The 27,085-nt window shown below is 35.0% G+C and overlaps 2 protein-coding genes across 2 annotated transcripts in view; one reads left to right on the top strand and one right to left on the bottom strand.

The window, feature by feature from the left end:
- BRDT (bromodomain testis associated) overlaps nucleotides 1–27,085 on the top strand; it is a 76,027-nt gene that overhangs the window by 19,371 nt on the left and 29,571 nt on the right. Inside the window, exons 6-15 of the mRNA XM_032867118.1 lie at nucleotides 2,681–2,853; nucleotides 3,385–3,738; nucleotides 7,916–8,044; nucleotides 8,933–9,121; nucleotides 9,720–9,889; nucleotides 9,968–10,260; nucleotides 10,343–10,456; nucleotides 10,591–10,734; nucleotides 18,681–18,739; nucleotides 23,367–23,538. Of these exons, the coding sequence (XP_032723009.1) occupies nucleotides 2,681–2,853; nucleotides 3,385–3,738; nucleotides 7,916–8,044; nucleotides 8,933–9,121; nucleotides 9,720–9,889; nucleotides 9,968–10,260; nucleotides 10,343–10,456; nucleotides 10,591–10,734; nucleotides 18,681–18,739; nucleotides 23,367–23,538 (1,797 nt within the window). The remainder of the gene's footprint in view (nucleotides 1–2,680; nucleotides 2,854–3,384; nucleotides 3,739–7,915; nucleotides 8,045–8,932; nucleotides 9,122–9,719; nucleotides 9,890–9,967; nucleotides 10,261–10,342; nucleotides 10,457–10,590; nucleotides 10,735–18,680; nucleotides 18,740–23,366; nucleotides 23,539–27,085) is intronic.
- Nucleotides 20,720–22,173, bottom strand: LOC116873351 (hsc70-interacting protein-like). Its single transcript, XM_032867119.1, has one exon. It carries the CDS (start codon nucleotides 22,089–22,091, stop codon nucleotides 20,985–20,987), a length of 1,107 nt encoding a protein of 368 aa, XP_032723010.1. The 5' UTR covers nucleotides 22,092–22,173; the 3' UTR covers nucleotides 20,720–20,984.

A 27,085-nucleotide genomic window follows, 5' to 3' on the forward strand; every position in this document is an offset into this window, starting at 1 on the left:
TGTGAAGAGTGAGAGTTTGACTGCTTATTTGCTAATTTGGATGCCTTTTATTTTTGTTGGCTGATTGTTGAGGTTAGGACTTCTAGTACTGTGTTGAACAACAGTGGTGATAGTGGACATCCCTGCTGTGTTCCTGACCTTGGGTAAAGAGAACAATATATGACTTTTATGGTATTGAGGTATGTTCCCTCTATCCCCCTCTATTCCTACACTGAGAATAGTTTTAATCGAGAAAGGATGTTGTATTTTGTCAAATGCTTTTTTTCATCTATTGAGAGGATTGTGTTTTTTTTGTTTTTGTTTTAGATTTTATTTATGTATTTGACAGAGAGATAGATAGCACAAGTAGGCAGAGCAGCAGACAGAGGGATTGGGAGAAGCAGGCTCTCCACGGAGCAGGGAGCCTGATGCGGGGCTTGATCCCAGGACCCTGGGATCATGACCTGAGCCAAAGACAGATGTTTAACTGACTGAGCCAGCCAGGCACCCAGGATCATGTGGTTCTTATCTTTTCTTTTATTAATGTAGTTAGTGTATCACATTGATTGATTGATTTGCAGATGTTGAACCACCCTTGCAGCCCAGGAATAAATCCCATTTGGTCAAGATGAATAATCCTTGTAATGTACTCTTCCTTGAAATGCCTTTATTCTTGGTGCACACTCTCATTTTGTGAGTTTACTTCCCACTGTGTAGTCCTCTTAGCATTATCCTTTTCTATTAAACCTCTAAAATATTGGAGTTTTCTTTTCAGGGCTTGATATTAGATAATTCTTTTTCTAAATTCCATCTGTGTGCTGTTAATCCCCAAATTATATCTCTAATACAGCCACTGAACAGTTGCACTTAGATGTCTTATATAGATGTTAACATTAACTGGCTCACAGTTAAACACTGATGTTCCTCAGATTATTCTGTGTAACAGAAAATGGTACTAATACACAGTTATTCAAGCTAGAATAGTAGAAGTTGTCCTTCATTCCTTCCTTTCTCTCATTCTTTTTCACATTCTGTTCATTAATAAGTCATTTGTATTCAACCCTCAATTTGTTTTTGCAATTATCCTTGTTCTATGTGGTCTATTGTCTACACAATAACAAAGGTGGTATTTTAAAAATAAACTAGAATACATCATTAACCTGCATAAAGCCTCTCTTTAGTTTCTCATGTTAAAATGAAGTCTGAATTCCTACTGTGGCCCTTTGTGATCTGGTATTTGCCCAATTCTCCATTCTCATCTTGAGCAGCTTTCTCCTCAGTCACTGAAGTTTTCCCTACTGATTGTCTTGAAATACATTTTTACTGCCATCCCATTCTCTGACTGGCTACTTCTTAAATTCACAGTAAAATCGTAATTGGTACCTCTTCAGAGAGGCCTCCTGACTTATCTTCTTTATGTAGGTCTCTGTCTTAATTTAGTCAGCACCCCATTTATTTCCATTTTGGCACTCAGCATCACTTGTAATCAATTTGATTTTTTTTCTGTTTCTTACACTAGAGAATGTGCTCACCAAGTACAGAAACTGTGTCTATCTTGTTCATTGTTGTGCCCATCTTGTTCATTGTTGTGCCCTACCACCTAGAAAGGTGGCCTGATAATAGTGGCATGCAATATATGTTCATGGGGTCTTTTTAAGTTCCAAGTACTGTATTACGCCCAAGATATATTGTAGAGATTGAAACAAAGTTCCCTTCCCCTCACCGAGCTTTTTGTTCTAGTTCACAAATTTGGTAAAATTAAGTAAATGTAAGTATTCCTCATTATACTTAGCTGTTTAGCTCCTGAGTTCTAAGAGCCACAGTTGGGATATCAAAAGATACGAGTTATCTCAGTTTATTTGGTTCCTAAGTTTTAATTTGTGGATAATGAGAACTCACAGATTGAGGAGTGCAAGTCCTGTCTTAAAATATATTCTAACCTTGGGGCGCCTGGGTGGCTCAGTGGGTTAAAGCCTCTGCCTTCGTCTCGGGTCATGATCTCAGGGTCCTGGGATCGAGCCCTGCATCGTGCTCTCTGCTCAGCAGGGAGCCTGCTTTCCTCTCTCTCTCTGTCTGCCTCTCTGCCTGCTTATGATCTGTGTCTGTCAAATAAATAAATAAAATCTTAAAAAAATATATATATATATTCCAACCTTTTTGGTTCCTGAGTTTGTTAAGAATTCGAAGAGTCAGGGATACCTATATGTTGTACATCAAATGTGATAATGGCAGGGAAAAAGTAAGAATAAGAGAACAAGAAAGTAGTGGGATTCAGAAGAGAGTTGCTTTACATAGGATGGCCCGAGAAGGTAACATTTCAGTAAAGACATAAAGGGAATTTGGAGTGAGCCATGAGGCTATCTCCTTCCAGGCAGAGAGAATAGTCTGCTTATGCTTACCAGATTTGAGGCTTTGTGGCAGACCAGTAGGCTGAAGTGATAGGAAGTGAGGTTGGGAGGGGGGAGTGCACGTAGGTAGAGAGATCATGTGGGTCCTTACAAAGCATAGTAGGTTTGAGGTCTCCAATATTATATCTAAATGGCTCTGACAGGTGTTAGCAAGTGTGTGGGGGAGGGTTTCAATGGGGAATTTGGAGTGTATTGTATTTATATTGCTAAAAAGCTGAACTACATGAATTAGAATACAAAGAAAAATAGTTTATGTTTTACTCACATATTGACTCTTGTTCACACTTTACTAGGCATTCAACATAACATGACAGTTCCTTCTGTTAAAGAAAAACAATCCCCCACAGCACTAGAACAAGTATTTAAGCCACAAGTGATTCCCTCTGTATTTCCTGAGACATCAGTTTCTCCTTCAAACATGGCACAAGGTACTCCATTCAACTTTACCTCACAAACAGTGGCCCAAGTAAGTTCACTGTAGCTTTAAAATGTTTCCATGTAAGGAGTTGTGATGACGAAACCTTTTTTTAAGTTGATATGAAAATCTGTCTTCAGCTTACTGCAGTCAGTTTTTTTTGTCTGTGTACATTTTGTAACAAGAGACCTAGGATGTGAACCAAATTTTAGAGATTTCTTGTAGAATTTGTACTGGTTTACTATATTTTTAGTGTTACTATCAGTTGCCCACCTATCCATTCTGTGTGTTATATAATTTCTTTTGGGTTGATAATTTAAAATTGTATACCATAGCTGAATTCAGGTATTCAGAAACTTGTTTTTGTATAACCATGACTTATTTTTCCATATGTCTTTCATTTAGGTTTACACAAGACAATTCTTTGAATATTGGGAAGAAAATACTTGAACTATTTACTTATAAAAGAGAAATTAAGCTTTACTAATATTTAACATAGGGGAGACTTGATGCTCTTAAGTTTGAAAACTTGCTCTGAATGCCCACTTAATTGTAATTTTTGTTGTTGTTGAACTGTTCCAGGTTACGAGGGGTGTGAAGAGGAAAGCAGATACCACAACTCCTACAGCTTCAGTAGTTAAAGCAAGTGGTGAATTTTCCCCAATGCTTGCAGAAAAGAAATCATTGAAAATGCCACCTATAAAAGAGAATGTGCTGAAGACTGTTTTGCCAGATTCTCAGCAACAGTGTAAAGTTGTAAAGAATGTTAAAGTGACCGAACAGTTAAGGCACTGTAGTGAGATTCTTAAAGAAATGCTTGCAAAGAAACACTTGTCCTATGCATGGCCCTTTTATAACCCTGTTGATGTTAATGCTTTGGGGCTCCATAACTACTATGATATTGTGAAAAATCCAATGGATCTTGGAACTATTAAGGTAAATGTTGTCTTAATAGAAGAAACTTCTTTTCTTGATCATAAAAGTACTCTTGTTCATGTAAAAATTGTTTTAATTCAGGAAAAGATAAAGAAGAAAATTAAAATCATTAGTAGGTTATATCACCTGGAATGAATCATGGGAAAAATTTTATCTTTCTTTTTCTTCTGTTTTCTTCTATTGTTCTTTGCCACAATGTTTGAGTTGCAGTATGTAATATAACTCTGTACTCTGAATTTTCACATACTATGTTGTAGACATTTTCTCATTATATATTCAAGGTTATATTTTTAATAATTGAATGATTCTGATGTAATTTTGGGGAGGGGAATAAGGCATTGATATAGTTTCCAATCCCTCTCTACATTTTTGGGGGGGATGTCTACTGCCTTCATCAGGTTTTTTAAATTACTATTTTTTTTTAAATTTGATTTTTAAGTAAACTCTACACCCAGCATGGGGCTCAAACTCATGACCCCACGATGAAGAGTCACATGCTTTACCAACTGAATCAGCCAGGCACCCCTTAATTTTTAGTTGAGGTATAGTTGACATATAATTTTATATGATTAAGGTGTACAGCACAATGATTTGACAGTTCTATACTTTATGTAGTACTCACCATGAAAGTGTAGTTACCATCCATCACCATAACAATGTTATTACAATATTGTTGATTATATTCCCTATTCTATACTATTCATCCCCATGGCTTATTTTGTGAGTAGAAGGTTGTACCTCTTAATCCCCTTTGCCTATTTCATTCATCCCCCTCTCTCCACCTTGCAATCACCAGTTTGTTCTCAGTACTTATGAGACTATTTCTGTACATATGTATGTTTTGTTTTTTAGATTCCACATACAAGTGTGATGATAGTGGTATTTGTCTTCCTCTGTCTTATTTCACTTAGCATAAATACCCTCTGGGTCAATCCACGTTGTTGCAGATAACAAGATCTTACCATTTTTTATGGCTGAGTAATATTTTGTGTGTGTGTGTGTGTGTGTGTGTGTGTGTGTGAGAGATCTTTATCCATTCATCTATTGATGGACTCTGAGGTTCTTTCAATACCTTGGCTATTGTAAATAATACTGCAATAAACAGAGGTGCATATATATATTTTTTGAGTTAGTGTTTTTGTTTTCTTAAATGAATTATTTATATATCTTGGATATATGTTATTTCTATATCTTGGATATCAGATACATAATTCACATACCTCTTCTCCTATTCAATTGTTTGCCTTTTTGTTTTATGATATTCTTCACTGCACAAAAGCTTTTTTGTCTGATAGACTTTATTTTTGCTTTTGTTTCCCTGGCCTGAGGGTAGACATCCAGAAAAATGTTACTAAAACTAAAAATGTTACCCATGTTCAAGAGATTACTACTTGTATTTTTTTCTAGTTTTACGTTTTTTTATGTTTTATTTAGGTCTTTAATCCATTTTGAATTTATTTTTATGTATAGTATAGGAAGGTGGTTCAGTTTTCATTCTTCTGCTCTTAACTCTAGTTTTTGCAGCAACATTTGAAGAGACTTGTCTGTTCTCCATTGTATATTCTTGCCTCCTTTGTCAGAGGTTAATTGACCATATAAGTGTTGGTTTATTTCTTTCTGTCCTGTTCTGCTGATGTGTGGGTCTGCTTTTGTGCCAGTACCTCACTGTTTTGATTACTGTAGATTTGTAATATATCTTGAAATCTGGGATTGCAATACCTCTAGTTATGTTTTTTAAATTTTTTAATTTTTTAATAAACATATAATGTATTATTATCCCCAGGTTTAGTTATGTTCTTAAGTTGCTTTGGCAATTCACGCTCTTTGTGGTTCCTTAAAATTTTTAGGATTATTTGTTCTAGGTCTGTGAGTACTTCTGTTGACATTTTCATAGGGATTACATGAAATCTGTAGATTGCTTTGGGTGGTATGGACATTTTAACTATTCTTCCAGTTCATAAGCATGGTTTGTCTTTGCATTTATGTCTTCACTTTCTTTTATGGGTGTCTTATACTTTTCAGAGTACAGGTCTTGTACCTTTTGGTTAGATTCATTCCTAGGTTTGTTTGTGTTTTTGCTTTTTGATGCAATTATAAATGGGATTGTTTTTCTTAATTATTCTTTCTGCTACTTTCTTATTATGTAGATGCAGCATATTTCTGTATATTAATTTCATATCCTGCAACTTTACTGAATTCATTTATTCTTATAGCTGTTTGGTAGAGCTTTTAGGTTTTTCTATATACAGTATCATCTCATCTATAAATAGTGACAGTTTTACTTTTCCCTACCGCTTTGGGTGCCTTTTACTTATTTTTCTTGTCTGATTGCTGCAGCTAGGATTTTTAGAACTATGTTGAATAAAAATGATGAGAGTGGCCATCCCTGGTCTAGGTCTTAGAAGAAAAGCTTTCAGTTTTTCACCATTGGATATTATATTAGCTGTGGTTTTTCATATATGGCCTTTATTATGTTGAGATATGTTTGATTTAAACCCACACTGTTGAGAGTTTGTGAACAAATTTTGTGTTCAAATTGTGAACAGATTTGAGTTTTGTGATATTTTTTCTACATTTATTGAGATGACCGTATTTTACCCTTCATTTTTTACCCTTCATTTTATTCATGTATTATACCCATTGATTGATTTGTAGGTATTGAATCATCCTTGCATTCCTGGGATAAATCCCACTTGTTTATAGTGAAAGAATTTTGCTACTATTTTGTTGAGGATTTTTGTATCTGTGTTCATCAGGGGTATTGGCTTGTAATTTTTTTTTTTTTAGTAATGTCTTTATTGTTTTGTTATCAGGGTGATGCTGGCCTCATAGAAGGAATTTGGAACTTTTTATTCCATTTATATTTTTTTGAATAGTTTGAGGAAGTCAGGTGTTAATTCTTTAAATGTTTGGTAGGACTCCCTTGTGAAGCCATGTGGTCCCAACTTCTGTTTCTTGGGAGTTTTTGATTACTGATTCAATTCCATTACGAGTAATTGATCTGTTCAGATTTTCTATTTCATCATGACTTAGTCTCAGAAGATTGTGTGTTTCCGGGAATTGATCCATTTCTTCTAGGTTATCTTAATTTGTTGTCCTATTTTTTTTTTTTAATAGTCTCTTGTCCTTTGTATTTCTATGGATTGGTTGTTTCTTCTCTTTAATTTCTGAGTCCTCTTTTTTTGATGTGTCTGGGTAAAGGTTTATCAATTTTGTCTTATTTTTTTAAAGGATTGGCTCTTACTTTCATTTGTCTCTTTTGTTGTTTTTTTAGTCTCTTAATTTCTTTTTTTTTTTTTTAAGATTTTATTTATTTATTTGACAGAGAGAGATCACAAGTAGACAGAGAGGCAGGCAGAGAGAGGGAGGGAAGCAGGCTCCCTGCTGAGCAGAGAGCCCGATGCGGGACTCGATCCCAGGACTCTGGGATCATGACCTGAGCCGAAGGCAGCGGCTTAACCCACTGAGCCACCCAGGCGCCCTAGTCTCTTAATTTCTACTCTGATGTTAGTATTTCTTTCCTTTTACCAATTTTGTTCATTTTTAAATATCTTTTCATTTTGAGGAAATTTTTAATAAAATCTTTCATTTAAATGTTCAAGGTTGGGGCACCTGGGTGGCTCAGAGGGTTAAAGCCTCTGCCTTCGGCTCAGGTCATGATCCCAGAGTCCTGAGATCGAGCCCTGCATCGGGCTCTCTGCTCAGCAGGGAGCCTGCTTTCTCTCTCTCTCTGCCTACTTGTGATCTCTGTCAAATAAATAAATAAAATCTTAAAAAAAATAAAAAAAAATAAATGTTCAAGGTTGGTTTGAGGAATTTATCTTTTCATTGCTTAACTAGGATCATATTTGTCTAAGATTTTCTGGAAATGCATTATTTTCCTGCTTTTGTGATTATGTTCCTCTTCTTTTCTTTTTTTTTTTTTTATACTTGGAATATCAATCTTCCTTACCTCTACTTGTCAAAATTCATTGGATATTCTCAAGGTCAAAAAATACAAAACAAATACAGCAGGATTTTAACATTTGTCAAATTTGGAGGATGGGTGTCTGTTTTGGGTATTACCTGTGTTCTTCTGTATGTTTCAACTATTTCATAATATAAATAATTAATGTAAATGCTCAAATGATTATTGGACTGTGTTGTTTGTGAATCCTATAATTTTTCCTTAATTTAGGGGAAGATGGACAACCAAGAATATAAAGATGCATATGAATTTGCTGCAGATGTTAGATTAATGTTCATGAATTGCTACAGATACAATCCTCCAGATCATGAAGTAGTAACAATGGCAAGAATGCTCCAGGTAAGTTGATAGGTGTGCTCTGAAAGTGAGTTTTCTCTGAACATAGTTTGGAAATTTTATTTTATTTCTTTAAAAGATTTTATTTACTTGAGAGAGCATAAGTGAGAGAGATCACAGAAGGAGAGGGAGAAGCAGACCCACCACCAAGTAGAGAGCTCGATGCAGGGCTTGATCCCAGGACCCTGAGATCATGACCTGAGCTGAAGGCAGACACTTTAACTGACTGAGCCACCCATGTGCCCCTAGTTTAGAAATTTTAGAGAACCATAAGTCAATAAAGAATGCCCCACTTCCCAAATATAAAGTACAATTTATTAAGTAAATTGACTCTTAAAATGAGGTTGTTTTTTAAGGTGTAGTACCCATTAGTAATAAATCTTTTAAGGAGGCTGCATTATACATAGAGGATATGGGGGAAATATTAGTGCAGAGGGGATGGTAGATAGCTTTAGATAGGATTGACTAGAACCCACGTTCCCCTGAAGGTAAAGCTCTAGGGCTTTTTCAGTGGAGTTCTAGGTAGTGGAATGATGAATCAACCATAGGACAGGAGTTCCTTGAAAGAAGGTCATCTATACAGCTTAAGAGGTCTATCTTACATGGAAGAGAAGAGAAAAGTTTTAAGGTTGGCAGGCAAGGAAGCATGAGTCTTATGTTACTTCTTTGGTTGACTGCCCCCACCCCACGTTTTACAGAGATAAAATGGAAATATAACACTGTATACATTTAAAGTATATAATAGAATGATTTGATGTATATACTATGCAATGATTACTCAAAGGAAAAATAGAATTATCATCAAAATATGACATTTGCTGAAGGGTGTTACTGCTGTATTAAGTTGGTAATACAGAAAATCTTTTTACATAGTCTAATTTTTTATTATAGGATGTTTTTGAAATGCATTTTGCAAAAATCCCAGATGAACCTGTGGAGAGTATGCCTGTCTGCTACACAAGAACAGACACCACAAAAATCCTTGGTAGAGAAAGCAGTAGTGAAGCTTCCTCTGAAGGTAACTCTTCTGGGGATTCTGAAGATGAACGAGTTCAGCGTCTTGCAAAGCTTCAGGAGCAGGTAGTTGATTGTATTGATGAAAGTTTTTGTATTTTTGTGAGCTGTTGTTGCAGATCTATTATAAAATCTTTTTTGTAGATTAAAAGCTGTTACATTTAGATCACTTAGGAGCTATGACTTTATTTACTTCCTGCCACGTTTGTAATGTTGAGTAGTCTTACACAAAGATCTATGTATCTTAAAATTCTGTTACCTTTCTAACCACAAGGAATTTATACTCACTGAAATAATTTACATGACATAATCCAAGATATTTGATGGATGAGTTTTTGTTCAATATTGCTACCTTTTGTGATACAATGTTAATCTACTCCTAGCTCAAGCCTGAAAGAAAACAAAGTTGAGATTACCTGGAAATGTTCATTTTCATGGTCTGTTTTTAGTTGAATATCTTAGTTTATGGATTGAGCATGGAATAGTATTTCTGATTTAATGTATGCCCTTCAAAATGATGAATTTGTGGAATGAAATTAGAACTTGAAGGAAATGTAATATGAAATGAATTTCAAAAGGATAGGGTTGACTTTTGAGTGCCTTCATTTTTTTTTCCTAATGTGTGTAGAGCCATGAATGTTGAAAGAATTTTTTTCTTTATTAGCTGAGAGCTGTTCATCAACAGCTACAGGTTCTCTCCCAAGTACCTTTCCGTAAGCTAAAGAAAAAGAGTAAGTCTAAAAGGGAAAAGAAGAAAGAAAAGGCTAATAACAGAGATGAAAATCCAAGAAAAAAGTTTAATCAAGTGAAATTAAAGGAGAAGTCCAAAAGCAAGTAAGTATCTTTTATAATGCCTTATTCATATAGTAGTATTATTTAACATAAATTTGACTAAATTTAATTTTTGTTTAGTCAGCCAAAGAAGAGGAAACAACAGGTGTTTGCTCTGAAACCTGAAGATGAGGATAATGCTAAGCCTATGAACTATGATGAGAAAAGGCAGTTAAGCTTGGATATAAACAAACTCCCTGGAGATAAACTTGGGCGAGTAGTTCATATAATACAATCAAGAGAGCCTTCTCTGAGAAATTCCAACCCTGATGAGATAGAGATAGACTTTGAAACACTGAAAGCATCAACACTGAGAGAACTGGAAAAGTACGTTGCGGCATGTCTAAGAAGAAAAAGACCGATAAAACCTCAGGGTATGTATTTCTATCAGTAGAAAGCAGTCTGGTATTTGTGTTAGTTTTTGATAAGACTTTTTTTCCCTCTTAAATCATATAGGTAAGAAAATAACGAAGTCCAAAGAAGAATTTCATTCACAGAAAAAACAGGAGTTGGAAAAGCGGTTACTAGATGTCAACAATCAGTTAAATTCAAGAAAATGTCAAGCAAAACGTAGGTGGCAGTTTTTTATGTATTTGTTTTTAAAAAGGAAGCAGGTTTCTTTCTTTCTTTTTTTTTTTTTTTTCCAAGTGTTCGTGTGATTATTTGATTCTGCTGGCATTGTAATGTGTTTCCCTGTTTTGTAGCTGAGAAAACCCAGTCATCCGAGGCTGTTGGAAGCGGTTCCCGATTGAGTGAAAGCAGCAGCAGCAGCACTAGCAGCTCATCGGAGACTGAAAGCAGCAGCAGTGATTCAAGTTCCTCAGGCAGCAGCAGTGATTCCGAATCAGGTTAGCTGTCCCCTTAAGTGTACCTCTGTTTGTGGGAACATTTGTTTCTTGTATTATTGAGACTTATATTTTAAAGAAATGTTTGTCATTTACCCAGAACCTATGGTTTGGATGCCACAGTTATTATTTAATTGAATGTTGACATTTTTACTATTTTCTTTAAAAGAGATACTGTGTAAAAAGGAAACTTCATATTATTTGTGTAAGACTTACAGGTTTGTAATGTTGAAAAGAAATTTACTAAAGGTGGGAGATAGTTTCTTAATATATAATACCACATCTTAATTTGAGAAAATAACAAATAACAAAATTCCAATCTTCACTTCTTTTTATAAAATAAAGGCTTATTTGAGGACATCTTTCACTTTACTCTGCGTGATATATCAGACCACTCTAATGTTGCAAAGTATGTCCTGTTGTGACAGTATATTCTAAATTGAATAAGCACTTTGAATTGTCATCCCAGAAAATGTTTAAAGCAGAATTTTACTCACTTTTGCGTTTTCACTAATAGATATTCCATTTATAGAAAAATGTACTTCAAATTGAGATTTTCAGTTATGCTAAAGTATCATATTACCCTGGTAGTTTATCATCAACTGTATCAAGCTTAATTCAGTCATGTTTTCTTTGTGCTCTTTCATTGATGGTTGTGTAGTTGAGAAGTAATCACTGCCCCAAGGATACTGACTTGGCAGGGGCATCCCATTATTGTCCACCAAAAGGTACATTCAGAATACAGGGCACTTTTGTGCCTAAAATTTTGCTTTATTTTAAATGAGTTTTTTTTTTTTTTTTTGTCATGAGATTTAGTTTGCTTTTAAAAAAATATCCTCCACACAATAGTGTCACATCAGGGATTCTTAACCATTTGTAAGAATGTCCCTCTTATTTCAGTCTGGTAGTAAGGGTCTGCTGGCTTGCAGTACATTCTGTTTCATTTTTGGTTTGTTTTAGTTTGCATTTATGTGGTGCTGATTGCTGCGTTTTGTTTTTACATTTCTAAAGTATATAGTGGTAAATGTTTTTGTTAGAATAAAAAATTTTTACTTTTGTTGAAATTTGTCATAGTAAATTTTTAAATTATTTTTGGGCTCTGATTATACATTATTTCCTTATATTTGACTTTAAAGCATAAAACAATGCTGGAAAAGTTTGTAATTAGCGTTTGTAATTTCATCTAATAAAGCATTTGTGGCCTAATAAGTTAGAGCACTTCGTCTTTCATTTGTAGGATAAAACTGAGTTATCCAATTATATATTGGCTACTGATCAATAAATGCCTTGAGCATTAGGGGAAAAGTACTATATACAGAGCGCTTCAGTAAAGGTATTCAAAAATACCTTAATTTTAATTTGAATTATCAATTTCTGATAGTCTTCTAATACATTGCTTAAAGGAAAGATGTTCATCATCCACTATGTATGCTTAAAGTGGTGTAATATGTATGTTTTCCTAACTTTCTAGTGGAATATCTTGGCCTCAGAGTTACAGTTTTTTTTAACACCTTTGTGTTGAATTTTTATTTTATGACTGATGTTCTTTTTTAATGTCATCTTTTTCAATAATGGACTGTTTTTGAAAACACTGTTAAAATCAAAGGAACACATTCTTAACTTTCAGCTTACATTTTGGATAATATATAGGTTTGTGACACTAAGGTCAGTTTGTCCTCTAACAATGGTATGAGTTATCATTTTTCTTTGAAATTTTTGTTTTATAAATGTTGAACCTATGTACTTGATTTAAGAAACACTATATGTACAATGCGCAGTTATAAATTGCAAACACAGTGCCTACCTTAAATGAGCATTCAGTTCTGTTTTGTTTTTTTTTGTTTGTTTGTTTATTTTGTTTAGCAAAGTAAATTAGTAAGTGAAGCTGTAGGACCTTTGTCCTAAGTATTAACTTTAATTGTATGCATTAAAATACTGTAAGGCTCTTAATTTTTAGTGTGTAATCTAAGAACTTTTTTTTTCTTTAAAGATTTTATTTATTTATTTGACAGACAGAGATCACAAGTAGGCAGAGAGGCAGGCAGAGAGAGAGGAGGAAGCAGGCTTCTTGCTGAGCAGAGAGCCCGATGCGGGGCTCGATCCCAGGACTCTGGGATCATGACCCGAGCCAAAGGCAGAGGCTTTAACCCACTAAGCCACCCAGGCGCCCCCTAAGAACATTTTTTATTTGAACAACAGAAATCCTAAATAAAAGGACTATAAATTATGAAAAATAATTTGCAGACCATATCAATAGCAATACTGAAGTAAAAATAAGTAAAGCATCTACCGTTCTTAATTATGTACATGACAGTCTCAAGGAGCAGATGACAAATCCCAAGTATGTATAAGTCTCAGGTTGGAGGGAAATGGAATTACTGAGAAAATACAATTTGTGAAAATTAGAAATATTAGCAAAAAATCTGTCATGTAAGTAAAAATTATGTGTAAGTCTCAGGGTGGAGGGAAATGGAATTACTGAGAAAATACAATTTGTGAAAATTAGGAATATTAGCAAAAAATCTATTATATAAGTAAAAATTAACTGAAAATATGCAGAAGATTTTGTAGCTTTAGAGTTTATTATGATTTGCCCAGAACTGAAACTTGGAATATCGTTATTACCATAATTCTGGTTAATAAGGCTTTTGATTATTTAAGACAGGTGATAAGAATATAAGTTCATTTCTTCAAAATGTTAATAGAGGAAATTTTTCTGAAAGCTTTTGTGAGAAATTCTTTCCTGATAGAAGATTATTGATCTTTAGCAATTTTTTCTTAATCTGTTTTTTAATACTTGCCTTTTGGAATTTTTATAGCAGCTTGACTGTATGCAGTTTTCTTAACCAAGTCATAATCTTTTGTGATTTTGGTTATCAAGGACAGAGCTCTACATTAACTTTTCTTAATTCCCCAGTATTATTGACTCATTTTTCTTCATTTATCCTCTATTATGAGTTGGTCTGTCTTTACTCCAGTAGCATTGTGTTCAAATGTGTGAAATGGGTGTGCAAAATGTTTGAAAGGTAACATCTGTGCAAAACATTTGTGTCATAAATTGTGTTACAGTTGTTTATTCTACATTTTATTTATTTATTTTTTAAAAAGATTTTATTTATTTATTTACAGACGAGATCACAAGTAGGCAGAGAGGCAGGCAGAGAGAGAGAGGAGGAAGCAGGCTCCCTGCCAAGCAGAGAGCCTGATGCGGGACTTGATCCCAGGACTCTGAGATCATGACCCGAGCCAAAGGCAGAGGCTTAACCTACTGAGCCACCTAGGCACCCTATTCTACATTATTTAAATGGTTATCTTCTCTGTATTCTCAAACCTTATTTTATATACTTTTGAAAAATATGGACTCAATTCTCCTTTATTAAATAGGATTAATTAAATGGCAGAGATTTGATTTCCAAGGAAAGCTTGATTTAAAAATTCTTTAACATTTCAAGCAAGATAGTAAATCCATTCCAAGAATAGAGTTGGAATGAAATCCTCAAATCTTTGAAAAATATAAATGAGCTATCTGTGGGGTAGAAGCAGTACTTGATTGTAGATGTGTTATAATTTGGTTTTATAATTTAAATTATTTTCTTGACTAGCAACAGTATATGGAAATTGTCATGTGCAGATTAGTCAAGAACATTTATTAAACATTGGTATGAATATAGAACCTTCCTAAATTATTTCTCATAACCATCAAAATATCAAATGTCAGATCAAAGATGTTAATGGGGTTTGATAATAAAATGAATTCCAGATGCTTATATCCTATGTTAGCTGGCCTCTGCTAGTGTGTACGCATAACCTGTTGAGAGTTTTCTAATGTTCAACAACTTCGGCTATCTTGAGTGTTATAATAGGGATGAATATAATAATTAATAGATTCAATCTTGTGGTGAATATTACTGAGAAACAAATGGGAACAGCTCATAGGTAGTAGTGCTTTTGATAGAAATCTTGTGGGAAATAACTTTAGGAACTAAGTGTAAGCTCAAATACTCAAATAGTATAGGATATTTTTCAGGAATGTTTAAGATTTCAATTGTTTACTACTTACACACAAAGGAAGCTCAGTGGTTACAGCATCAATTCTTTATCTTATTAGACAAAGTGAATTTGTCACTTTGTTAGACTTTTTGCTTTCGTTGGCTTCAGGCATTTTCAGAGAATGAAATCTATTAAGTTCTCTGTTTGTTTGTTTTTTTTTTTTAAAGCTTAGTCATGGGTGAATTACAAACAGGAATAAAACAACTTCTCTTTTTAGTTCTCTACAACCTAGGTTTTCTGTAGAAGTGACAAGGATATGATTTTTTTTTTTCATGCAATGGAAAAAGGACAAAAAGGACTTGCTTCAAGTCTGGATTTTGTTTTACCTCTTTAGGAGGGGGATGGTTTAGTGAATGTAGGAAGTGTGAAATGACAGTTTGGGAATAATCTTTGCCATTTAAGAAAAATGATCAGAGTTTATCATGAAATTTTTAAAACTTTATGACTTTTCTCATCAATTAAAGTGTTTTCAAATCAAAAGCACCAGAAAAATTCAAAGACCCAGGCTTGATTGAAAACTTAGATATATATTGAGGTCCATACTTGAGCCTTTGAGTCTTCCAAATTAGTGATGATACTTGTCTTGTGCATTTAAATATTTTCTGTTAAAAATGGATCTTCCTGAATAAGCAGTCTGTCTAGAACAGTGTTTTCTCAGTACATTAGAATCACCTGTAAAACTTTTTAAAAATAGTGTCCAAACCTGAAATGAATAGAGAATGGGGCCAGGTATATGTGATGTTAAAAGTATCTCAGGTGACTTAATGTGCTGCCACATTTGAGAACCAGAGGTCTATGGTTTTTTTTGCTTTGTTTCCACTTCTTAACTCTAATTATAATGACTTTGATAAAAGGAACAGCAGTTTATAATTGGGTTGTTCTGGAGCACCTGGGTGGCTCACTCTTTTAAGTGTTGTGCCTTCGGTTCTGGTCATGATGCCAGGGTCCTGGAATCGAGCCCCATGGGGAGTGTGCTGCTCTCTCTCCCTCTACTCCCTTCTCCATCCCCCCAACTCATGGTCTCTCTCTCTTCTTGCTCTCTCACTCTCTCTCAGATAAATAAAATCTTTAAAAAAATAATTGAATCGTTCTTCTATATTAAAATAAGTACCAAACTCTTCAATGAAAATTGCCAAGTGGTCTTTAAAGGAATCAAAATTTTTTAGTTCAAAAACAAATTGCTTGATTTTTTTAAAAAAGATTTCATTTATTTATTTGACAGAGAGAGATCACAAGTAGGCAGAGAGGCAGGCAGAGAGAGAGAGAGAGAGAGAGAGGAGGAAGCAGGCTCCCTGCTGAGCAGTGAGCCTGATGCGGGGCTCGATCCCAGGACCCTGAGATCATGACCTGAGCTGAAGGCAGAGGCTTAACCCACCAAGCCACCCAGGCGCCCCTTGATTTTTTTTTTTTAATCACTACAACACATCTTTGGTGATAAGTTTGGGCAAATCATTTAACGTCTCTGGACATTCTTTCTTATAAAACATGGTAGCGGAACCCAGGAGTGACTTCCAATTACCAATCTAAACCCTGTACTATGTAACAGAAGTGTGATTTATTTTTCCAATTTAAAAATTTTCAGTAATTTTTTTCTGCTTATATTATATGGTATAACATTCTGGTTTTACACTATGGTATTACATTCATATTCAATGTATTAAATTTTTTAGCCCATACTATCTTGCTGATAATATTTGCTATCTCAAGCATTTATCTCAGTGCTTTGATAGGTAATGGGTATTAAACCAATTCTTGAAGGAAATGTTTGATTCCAGCTCTTTTTTTTTAACTAAATGATTAAATTTTTTTCCCTTAAGTTTAAACTGAAAACTTTCCAATCCAAGTTTTATATTGAGGTTTAAGGAAAGATGTGAAAATAGAACATATTACATAACATGCATAATATGTGTTCGTTTAGTAGTTCACATTTATTATCTGATTCAGTCTTCTTAAGGTAGGTATGTATGCATTTCATCACAGTTCCCTGGAGAATTAGTTGACAGTATATGTGTTACCACTATACTGCTCAATTTCATTAATATTTTCAAGACCTGGGGCTTCTTGACTAATTGAAATGATGTCTTAGGCTTGGTAGTGAAAATGTGTATGTTGTTCTTTTAATTGCAAAGTCCAGGAACTCATAAATAAACAGAAATAAACTACATTCCTGAAAAGTCAAGTATGTAAGAGTAGAATGAGAACCAGATTGCTGAGTTTTAGTCTGTCATTACATCTATCCATAGTCTGTAAGACTTTTATGAAACGTACTATATTGTGGTTTTGACTTTTTTTATTGCAGTATAATTGGCATACGATAGTCTATTAGCTTCAGGTATTTAACGTAGTATTCAGCATTTGTATACGTTACAAAATAATAACTACAATAAGTCTACAGTTACCATTCTGGTTTTTTCATTTAAAAATTCTTTGATGCCTTTTGCTAGTGTCTTCAGACTTGGAGATGCTAATTTTTAAAATTCTGAGCTTTATATATCAAAAAACTAAATAATGCCCTTGAATTTTTTAGTAGAACACTAATGTGGTATGTCATATTTTACTTTAAGTTTATACTTAAGAGTTTATGTAAATCATAGAATAATGTAGTTTAGCTGCATATTTGAATAGTTAAGATGTGTAGATGTGCATATAGCATATGACCATATTAATGAAGTCTGTTTTTTTTGTTCGAGGCCAAAACCATAATTTATCCCCTAAATGTGAAAGCTCCTTGGATCTATAGCCTCAGTCTTTGCTCTCTGTATTCTTCCCTTCCACCTAACCCCCAACACTTAAATAATACTTAGAGGAGTGACATTAAGATGGTTCTCGTCATTTCAAATACTCGAATTCTTTAAATTAAAGCACTTAATTGAGTGGCATTTAGCAGCTTTAACAATGTCCAGCATCAAACATTTTAGGAGAGGAAAGAACAGTAACACATCCAGTGGAAACTGATGGCATTTCAGGAGACAGAAGGTAATTATTAAAATTAGAATGTTTTAAGTTTGAATAAGATTTTATGTTAACCGGCTGTGGTGCCCTGGAGCCCAAGGCAGATAATGCTTAGGTGGCTCATGGATGCTTACCTGGAAAGGTGGGTCAAGGCATTAACTGCCGGTTTGGTGCTTTACCACATTGATCTAGGCTTATGATTGGGGAGGAAAGCACCAGAATCAGTTGTAAGATAAAGAGGAACCTATGAGCACTGCTTCAGAGATCTCTTTTTGTATCTATCCTCCCACCAATGTCCCCTGTAAAGGTATTTCTAAAGGTAAAGAAGGTAGTATAAAAACCATTTGTTGCTACATAATTGAGGCTGCCAAATAGCTAGAGAGTAAATAAAGGATTATTTGGGGTCTTTCCTAGAGTGCTCTTAGCAGAGCAGATTTTGCCATGAAATCAAATAGCTTCACTTTTCATAAAAGACTCAGTCAGATCAGTGACATACCCTCCTCTTATAGTAAATTCTTAATTATTTAATTAAGTCCCTTATGGCTATATTTATGGCTGCTTGATAAAAAGGTTTTACTATAATTCAGCCTACTTGTTTAAAACCTTATCTGTGTTATAACTTGTTCCTTTTTAAACTATTTTTCAAACTCTTTACTATGCTGTTCTTTTTGCCTAAATAATCCAATTTGGAATTTGTGAGTGGATATTGATTCCATTATGTGGAAAAGAAAATATCCCTTTCAAAAAGCAAGTATTTCTTTAGAATTTTGACTGGATCAAAGGTCAAAAACCTGGTTAACTGTAAGAATTTCTTGATTTAAGAGGTTGCTATTAAAGGTATTTTCTTGAAATGACCATTTTATTTCTAATATGAAAATAATTTATAATTTAAATGGTAAGTTTTTAAGCTGGTAAATATTGAAATATTTCTTTATATACATTTGCAGAAATGTTTCCTAAATTTACTGGAGTAAAACAGAACGATTCTCCTAAAGAACAAGTAAAGGTAAGTTAATTCTTCCATTTTTTACCTTAGAATTTTAAAATGTATGCTGTGACTCACTGGTATAGTAGTAAATTCTTTAAAATTTGTTTTGAATTTGGGCACCTGGGTGGCTTAGTTGGGTGGGCATCTGCCTTCATATCGGGTCATGATCCCAGAGTCCCAGGACCAAGCCCCTCTCCCCCTGCTCTTCAGGGAGTCTGCTTCTCCCTTTCCCTCTGCTTCTCTCCCTGCTTGTGCTCTCTTGCTCACTCTCTCAAATGAATAAATAAAATCTTTAAAAAAATTTCATCCTGAAGAAAATATAATATAGGAACTAGTTGGCTACCTTTTTCTAATAAGGTATAACTGTTCTATAAATCAGACAGATTAGTAGAACAAATTATAGAAGTTTAGAATTAATTTTGAGAGTCTAAATACAGAGGGAAGGCCTTGCTTTTCCTATATGTACACAGTAGGATATAGGGTGTATACAGTAAGGTGGAATTTCTAAGGGTGGTAGGAAAATGGTAGTTAGGGTTTAAGATAAAGCTTTTAATTAGCAGCTATTAATTTTTATTACATCTTTGATTAGTAAATGACATGCTTTGAAAAGGATAGAAGTAATTTTATCTGTTACTAATTCAGGTTATCATTTTCATTAAATTTTTAATCTTTCGTACCCCTCTCAAGTATAGAATTACAGATATATACCTTTATTATATTATAAATTATTTAACCTCACATAACTAGGTTAGGAATATACAACATAAATACCTGTCTTGAGGGAGCTCTCAGTTGTGAGAAGAAATAAAATCACACGGTTAAGAGGTTGCATAATTAGTGCTATAATCTCTATTCATAATTTATTGAGAAAACGAAGAGGAACATACATACCGCCTGAAGGAGGGGGCGCTTACTATGGGCTTTAAACTACAGGGAAAAGGAAGAAATGGTTAATACGTTGACACAAATTAAGGACTTTTTCTTTCTTTTAATCTAGTTTTATTTAGCAAGTGCTTGAAGGGTGGATGGTATATTGTGTAAGAAACAATATCTGATAAATGTGCCAAGGTCATAGTGGCAGAACAAATGTTGTACTGATAAGAAAAAAAGGATTGCTAAGAAGTGTCTCTCAGGAGCTGAGATTTATACCCAACCTTTTTTTGAGAAACAGGAGGAACACACTAGGGTATACTTTCTGTCCATACAACACACACATGTGCATGCCTATGTTCACACATGTGTTTATGTGTGTGTCCACATACTTTTGATATTTCTTAAAATCACTTAAAATTCTATACAAATGTATAAAATGTTGGCCAATTAAATTCAACAGGGGATACACTTTTGTATGTATTTATCAACATATACATATACATCTATTAACATCTGGACTCTAATAACTTTGCAGTCACTAAATGTTAACATAATCAAAAATAAAACCATTTTCTGATGGAGCCATAATATTCCATTATATATATGGACCATATCTTCTTTATCCATTCATCTGTTGAAGGGCATCTGGGCTCTTTACACAGTTTGGCGATTGTGGCCATTGCTGCTATGAACATGGCCCTTCTTTTCATGAGGACTTATTTTTTTAAACAGAGGTAGTAGCATGAAGAGAGGCAAAAAAGCACAAGAGGTGTTCAGGGAAATATGGCAACATAGGGTATTTGTAAGAGATTAGTTGGCTTGGGAAATACAACAGGGAGGGCTTTGAATACTTAGGTGAAGTGGTAACTAATATGGTAGGCAAGAGTGAGTTCTTGAAGGCTTTTGAGTAGGAACAAAATACAGATAGTCTATTGCCATAGGTATTAGAGGAATCAAAATTATATCAATGAATTTTGAAAGCATTCTCCATACGTAGCATATAGAATGCTGCATAATAATCTGTTTGTAGCCAGAATTTTTTCAGTGTCCCTCTTTGAGGAACAAAACACCCTTTGATAATAAAAGGATTTTTTTTTTTTTTTAGGGACTAACACACCCTTTTAATATGTTTTTAAATATTTTTAAGGTTTAAAAAGTGTTTAAAGTTTGTAGTTCCTAGTAGGAAAACATTATCTGAATGAATACCCTAATGGCAACAATTGTAGAATGTTTCAGTTGCATGGGGAGCAGAGGGGTAGGGATTCTCTTCACAGCACCCCAGCTTTCTTCATGAGAAGGTCGGAGGTACACTGATTTGTATTATTGCGACATCCATTAGGTGATCGAAGTTGCTTTTCCTTCAGCAAGGGCTTTATTTGTCATAAGGGCATTATGCTTGACCTCCAAATTTGGCTGATAATTTACTGATGAGATTCATAACCTTTGGGTTGCTCTGATATTTTGACATATTCGCTGGGTTCTGGGCCACATCCTGGAAGGCCACCATAACTTCTGGATCCTGCATGGCTGCAAGAACTTCCGGATCACTAAGAATTTCATTGAGCCAAGGCATTCCTGCCATTCCAGGCATCCCCCCTGCCATTCCAGGCATTCCTCCAGGAAAATTACCAGGCATTCCCCCAGGAAAGCCACCTGGGAAAGAGCCATACTGAGCTCCTGATTGTCGTCTGGCTTCTTCCTCCCTCTGGGCTCTCTCATGTTCTTCCCGAGCCTTCTTAACCCTTTCTATTCTTTCTTTGATCTCTCGCTCTTCACGTTTTTGCTCATATTTTCTCCGATGTTCAGCAATTTTCTGGGCCCTCGGTTGAACTTCTTTCAGCATTGCACTAGCATCTTCATCATAATCCAGTTTACAAGCAAGGGCAAGATCATGTGCTGCTTCTTCCCAATGGCCCAGAAGTCTATGTGCTTTCCCACGCCACTTATAAGGCTGAGCTAAATCGGGATTTATTTCAATAGCTCTGTCACAGTCTCGAATGGCAGCATTTGGCTTCTGTAATTTGATGAAGACACTGGCTCTCTTGGCATACAGAATGGCCAAGCGAGGATTTAGTTTGATGGCATCTGTGAACAAGTCAATGGCTTTCTGTAGTTCACCATCATTTAGGGCATCAATGGCAGCCACTTTTTTATCATTTGCCTGCATCATTTCCTTGGTTATCTCTACATTTTCATCTCCCATTTCTTGAGGGGCATCGGTATCTGGTTCAATCACACCTTCATTGTCAATTTCTAGATCACTCTCCTCACTTGATGGTTCATCTGTCTTTATGTTTTCCTCCGCCTTCTTACTATCTGGTTTTTCTTCCTTGATACTGTCTTCTGATTTAGTTTTATGAGTGGCAGGTGGTATTTTACCCCCCATGCTCTCCACCCACTCCTGCAGGAAACGCATTTCCTCGGTGTGCAGAACGCTCGGATCCTGCTTACACATTTTCACGAAAGCCCGAAGCTCGCTCACTTTGCGGGGGTCCATGGTCCGGAGGCAGTGGCAGGCGGCAGGCGCAGCTGAGGTTGCCACCCGATTCCAGGCGCGGGTACTAGCTCAGCGTGATCGTGTGGAAGCAAAAGGATATTTTTTTAGAAATATGAATAAATGCATATATTTGTGCGTTTCAAAAGCTGTTTTTTGTTTTGTTTTGCTGATTTAAACCTCAGCGTTTGACTTGAAGTTTTGGGCTTGGGTATGTACTATGGTTGGGATAAACATTCTTATGGCATTAGTTTTATTCAAGCTAGCATGGATAGGTATTCATACACTTGCCTTATCTACTCATTCACTGTAACTCCTTTGTTAGACAGGGGAGAAAGATTCTTAGTCTCTGTATTATCTACAACTTAAAGCGTAGTAGGTAAGGTACCTGGGCTTTGGTACTATAACTTAGCTTGCAACTGAACAGATGTAAGATTCTTGGTAAGTTGCTTTTATTATATCTAAGTCCTATTGCAAACTGTAAATGGGCAGTTATACCAAACTCATGAGATTATTGTGAGAATTGAAGAGCTATATAAAGGATTTAGCCTGATGCCTCACATATTATAAGCATTTAAAAAATGTTAGCTGTTACACTACAATTTTTACCTAGTAAATTGATCAGAATTTGTTGATAGTCTTACAGGTCAATTATCATATGATTTTTACCCACCCTTCCCATTATGTCTATAATTCAGTAACAAAAAGGGGGTAAAAGAAAGTAGATTAGTCTCTAGATTTTTTTTTAAGATTTTATTTATTCATTTGACAGAGAGAGAGATCACAAGTAGGCAGAGAGAGAAAGGGAGGGAAGCAGGTTTCCTGCTGAGCAGAGAGCCCGACGTGGGGGCTCGATCCCAGGACCCTGAGATCATGACTGGAGCCGAAGGCAGAGGCTTAACCCACTGAGCCACCCAGGTGCCCCAGTCTCTAGATTTGGTTTAAAAGCTCAGTTTTTATTTTCCATAGCTCACAGGAAAACATTGGAAAATAAGCAGCACTATTTAATAAACGCTTAAGTTTATATGTATTACTAAGATTATAAGCTTCAACTAACTCTACTTAGAACTATAGGATGGCCAAGTCATTTAATCTTTCCACACCTTGGTTTTCTCATCTATAAGAATGGGTAATTAATACCTTATAAGTTTGTATGACTTAAGTAACACCATTTTTTGAAGCTAGAATTGTTTCTCCTCCAGTGTTTCTATTTTCTTTTTAGTTAAACCTCTTGTGTAGTTAAAACTCTGAAAGACAATTTTATCTTTGTCTTAACAGATACCATCTTCTGCGCAAGATAAAGCATCTGCAAAAACTACACTTGTTTGTCAGACTTCATACTCATGTGAAACACCACCGAATCACCACCAGTTAGCATTTAATCATCAAGAAGTAGAAAATTTACAGAGTGTGAAAAACATTTCACCTTTACAAAATCTGCCTCCCTCAGGTAAAAAACTACCTGGTAAATAACTAATAAATTCCAGGTTAGAAATAATCACTGAAGCACATTGTTAGAAATTATCTGCTTTATACCTAAAAGGTACTCAATACATTTGTTTTTTTAAAAAATTTTATTTAAATTCAATTGGCCAACATATCATTAGTTTGAGATAATTCATCAGTTGCATGTAACACCCAGTGCTCATCACATCATGTGCCCTCCTTAATATCCATTATCCAATTACCCCATCCCTCCACCTACCTCCCCTCCAGCAACCCTGTTTGTTTCCTGTAGTTAAGAGTCTCTCATGGTTTGTCACCCTCTCATAACTTCCCATCCATTACATTTGAATAAGAAAATTTATATGTGCAGTTCACACTCAACTTATGTTCAGGTAGGATATATAATTGGCATAGGCCATATTTGAAAAACTTTCACTGCCAGAGTCCATACTCCTAAGTTCTGAGCAGATTTCCATGCTTATTTGAGTTGGAAATGTTGGATGGAATATGGAAAAGGTAGAGATTTTATAGGTAGAGAAATTAAGTTACATACATGAGAAATAGTTTACAGCTAATGAAACATGGGCTAGAAATACTTTCCTGGCAGTGGTTCCCATTTACAAAACATCTTCCAAATCTGGCTAAATTTTTATATTGTTTGATTCATTTGACTAAATATCCTGTCTGTTAGTCTGGTCAGAAGTGAAGGTATTGCCTATCTCATCCTGATTCTCCTGCTGCTCTATGGCACAAAGGATAATTCTCTGATACTGATGAGCCAAGCCTAGGAGTACCTGAATCTTGCAGTACTATTCAGGTCTAGCCCAGAGACAGGTGTGAATATTCCTTATCCATTTCTCCTTCCGTCTAGGCTGCTCACTGGTTTGTATTTGGCCTTCCAAGGACAGGGGTTTCTCCAAAGCAGAAGAGATTTCTAAATCGTTTTACTATAGCACAGATGAGGAGGAACGGAGACATTTTGGTCCTCCTTTATTGCTTCCATTGATAGTTCCGCACTGTTCTGTGTTAGAGTATTCCATATTGTATTTAACTCAAGTTTTAGCTCTTCGCAAAGTAACACTGGAGGGCGTCCCAAGAATAAAACTAAATGAAGATCCAGAGTATGAAATATTGACATCTGTCCTTTTTGGGAAAAGGTTTTCAAATTATGCAGGAGGATAACTGAAGATGTCGTAATTTTAGGTCAATCATTACCTTGAACACAGGTGTTCCATTTGGGTTTTTATTTTGTATACAAGTAGCTTCAAACAGGAGCATAACAAAATTAGATTTTATATTAGGAAGTTATTACTGCTTAACTATGAAGGGGCAAATTAAGATGAAGATGCTCTGGTGTAGTTGGGATCAAGTAAGGAAGCTGAGTGCTGTAGTCTAGGAAGGAAATTACGAGGACCGTAAATAAGGCAGTAAGTATGGAAAGGATGTGGATAAATTAGAAAAATATTTTTGTGGTGCAGTTGATAGGCTTTGTTAGGATGAATGTCTCGCCAAGGCATCCAGTAGTTGGAGTGCCATTAAGTGGCAGTGCTCACTTTGGACATGTTTGAGGTACTAGAGTATCTAATTAGAAATATGCAACTATAAATAGATTTTTAGAACTAACATGGTATAATGAGAACTGTAATTTAGGAATCACTGGTATATAGAAACTACTTGAACGGACAATGAATGAAAACACCTAGGAAGATGTATAGAGCAGGAAGAGAAAGGTCAAGGGCAAAATTCTAGGAAATAAAACTTCCACAGTAAAAATAGAAAAAAAGTTAAAAGATGATGTCATCAAATCACAAAGGTATAAAAGTACCACAAGAGTATATTGGAGTGCATTAAAGTAAGATGAAGAGTGAGGAGAGAGGTTCAAAATTAGCAGTGTGAGATTTTTTGTTTTTGCAAAAGGTTTTTTAGTGGTCATTGTGATTGGGGTAGAAGCCAGATTTTTGTAAGTTGAGAAGTAATGGAATCTGAATGTAAACGACTCTTTCAAGAAGTTTGTTGGTGGAGAAGATAGCTGTGGCTTTAACGGGAAGATAGTTTTTATTTTTGTTTTGGGGGTTTTGTTTTGTTTTTTGGGTTTTTTTTGTGGGGGGGATGGTAGGGGTTTTTTTGGTAAGAGGGGGAGACTTTTTCATTATGTTTGAGTTTTTGAATCAGAGATTTGGACATTTTTAAAGGTTGGTCAAAGAGAGCCAGGGTGGAGAAAGGTGTTTTCATTAGAGTAAATTCATAGAAGATTGGTAGGGGTAGCCCTGAAGAAGAACTAGATAGTAGAAAACAAAGAATGCGGTCAAGATGGTCTTTTGTTCCTATTTTAAGAAAACATCCTAGAACATCCTATCTGTGAAAAGTCAGGCTTTCAATATCTAAGTCTTCAGTTGGGGTAAGCTTACTGTATTACTTAAATTTTGATTTATGGGTGATTGTGAGTAAGAGGAATTTGTGTGAATATTATATAAAAGGAATGCATGGATGATGCCAGAGTGGCTGTTCTATTGCATTTACCAAATTTTTGAGAACCAAGTGGTTTGCATTTGCCAACTGTAGGTGGCACTATGCCCAAGGGAAACTGCAAATGTGTATAAGCTAACATGTATGTAGAAGCTGACTTTTCTGGAGTTTAATCTTGATGGAAATAAATTTTTAGTTAAATCTTTAAACAATAAATTTTTTTTCACTTACATTTTCTTAATAAAAAAGTTTAGCAAAATGTTAGTACATAAAAGTTTTAAGAAATTGAATCAAGTATTATCAGTTTTTTTCAAAATGACTGCCATCATCTCTGCATGAACTGGAAAATGCCCATATTTTTTTCCTTACAATAAGTTGAAGTTTTAAGTTACAGAGGATTACTAGCTTTATCCTTATAACTTACCCATTTCCCAAATTCATCTCCAGCTTATAAATCTTCCCTTAATGATATTAAGAATTCTTTAAAAACAAATATTTATGCTGTCATATGATTATGAATATGGCAAATGAAAAGGTAAATCAAAGAGTTTGCCAGCTAGTAGGAGAAATATACAACTGGTATACAAAGTAAAAATAATGTTCCCTAAAAGAAATTAAAATTTAAAGAGGTGAGGAAGGCGAAATTACCTGATCTCTTTGGCAGAAGTGTATTTTACAGATTAATTATCATTTGAGCTGGATATTGAAGGAAGAAGTAAGACTTATCTATGTATATCTAGGACTGAAAGGCATTTTGGATGGAGGAAACAACATGCATGAAGGTATTTAGGCAATCAATAATTGGATGTGATTAAAGCTTTGGTTGGATAAATAGGAATATGGGTGAATGAATTTGGAAAGGTAGACCAGGTTCAGATCATAAGGAACCTTGATATCTACAGATTTTGGACTTAATGGTAATGGTATAGTCATTGGGGAGCCAATGAAGGTTTTTTTTTATTTGTTTGTTTGTTTTGAGCAAAGGGTGTGCTTCAATGTAATTAAACTGCCAATATTATATAGGCCAGTTGGAAGAATGGGCCATAAGGCCCAGAGAAAGAAGAGACCAGTTGGGTTTTTACAGT

The sequence above is a fragment of the Lontra canadensis genome, unplaced genomic scaffold (assembly GCF_010015895.1).
Source record: "Lontra canadensis isolate GAN:19392208 unplaced genomic scaffold, GSC_riverotter_1.0 scaffold33, whole genome shotgun sequence".
In the NCBI taxonomy this organism is placed as follows: Eukaryota; Metazoa; Chordata; class Mammalia; order Carnivora; family Mustelidae; genus Lontra; species Lontra canadensis.

Bases quoted from the DNA above. Each gene is read 5' to 3' on its own strand.
- LOC116873351 (XM_032867119.1), bottom strand. From the start codon at position 22,091: ATGGACCCCCGCAAAGTGAGCGAGCTTCGGGCTTTCGTGAAAATGTGT.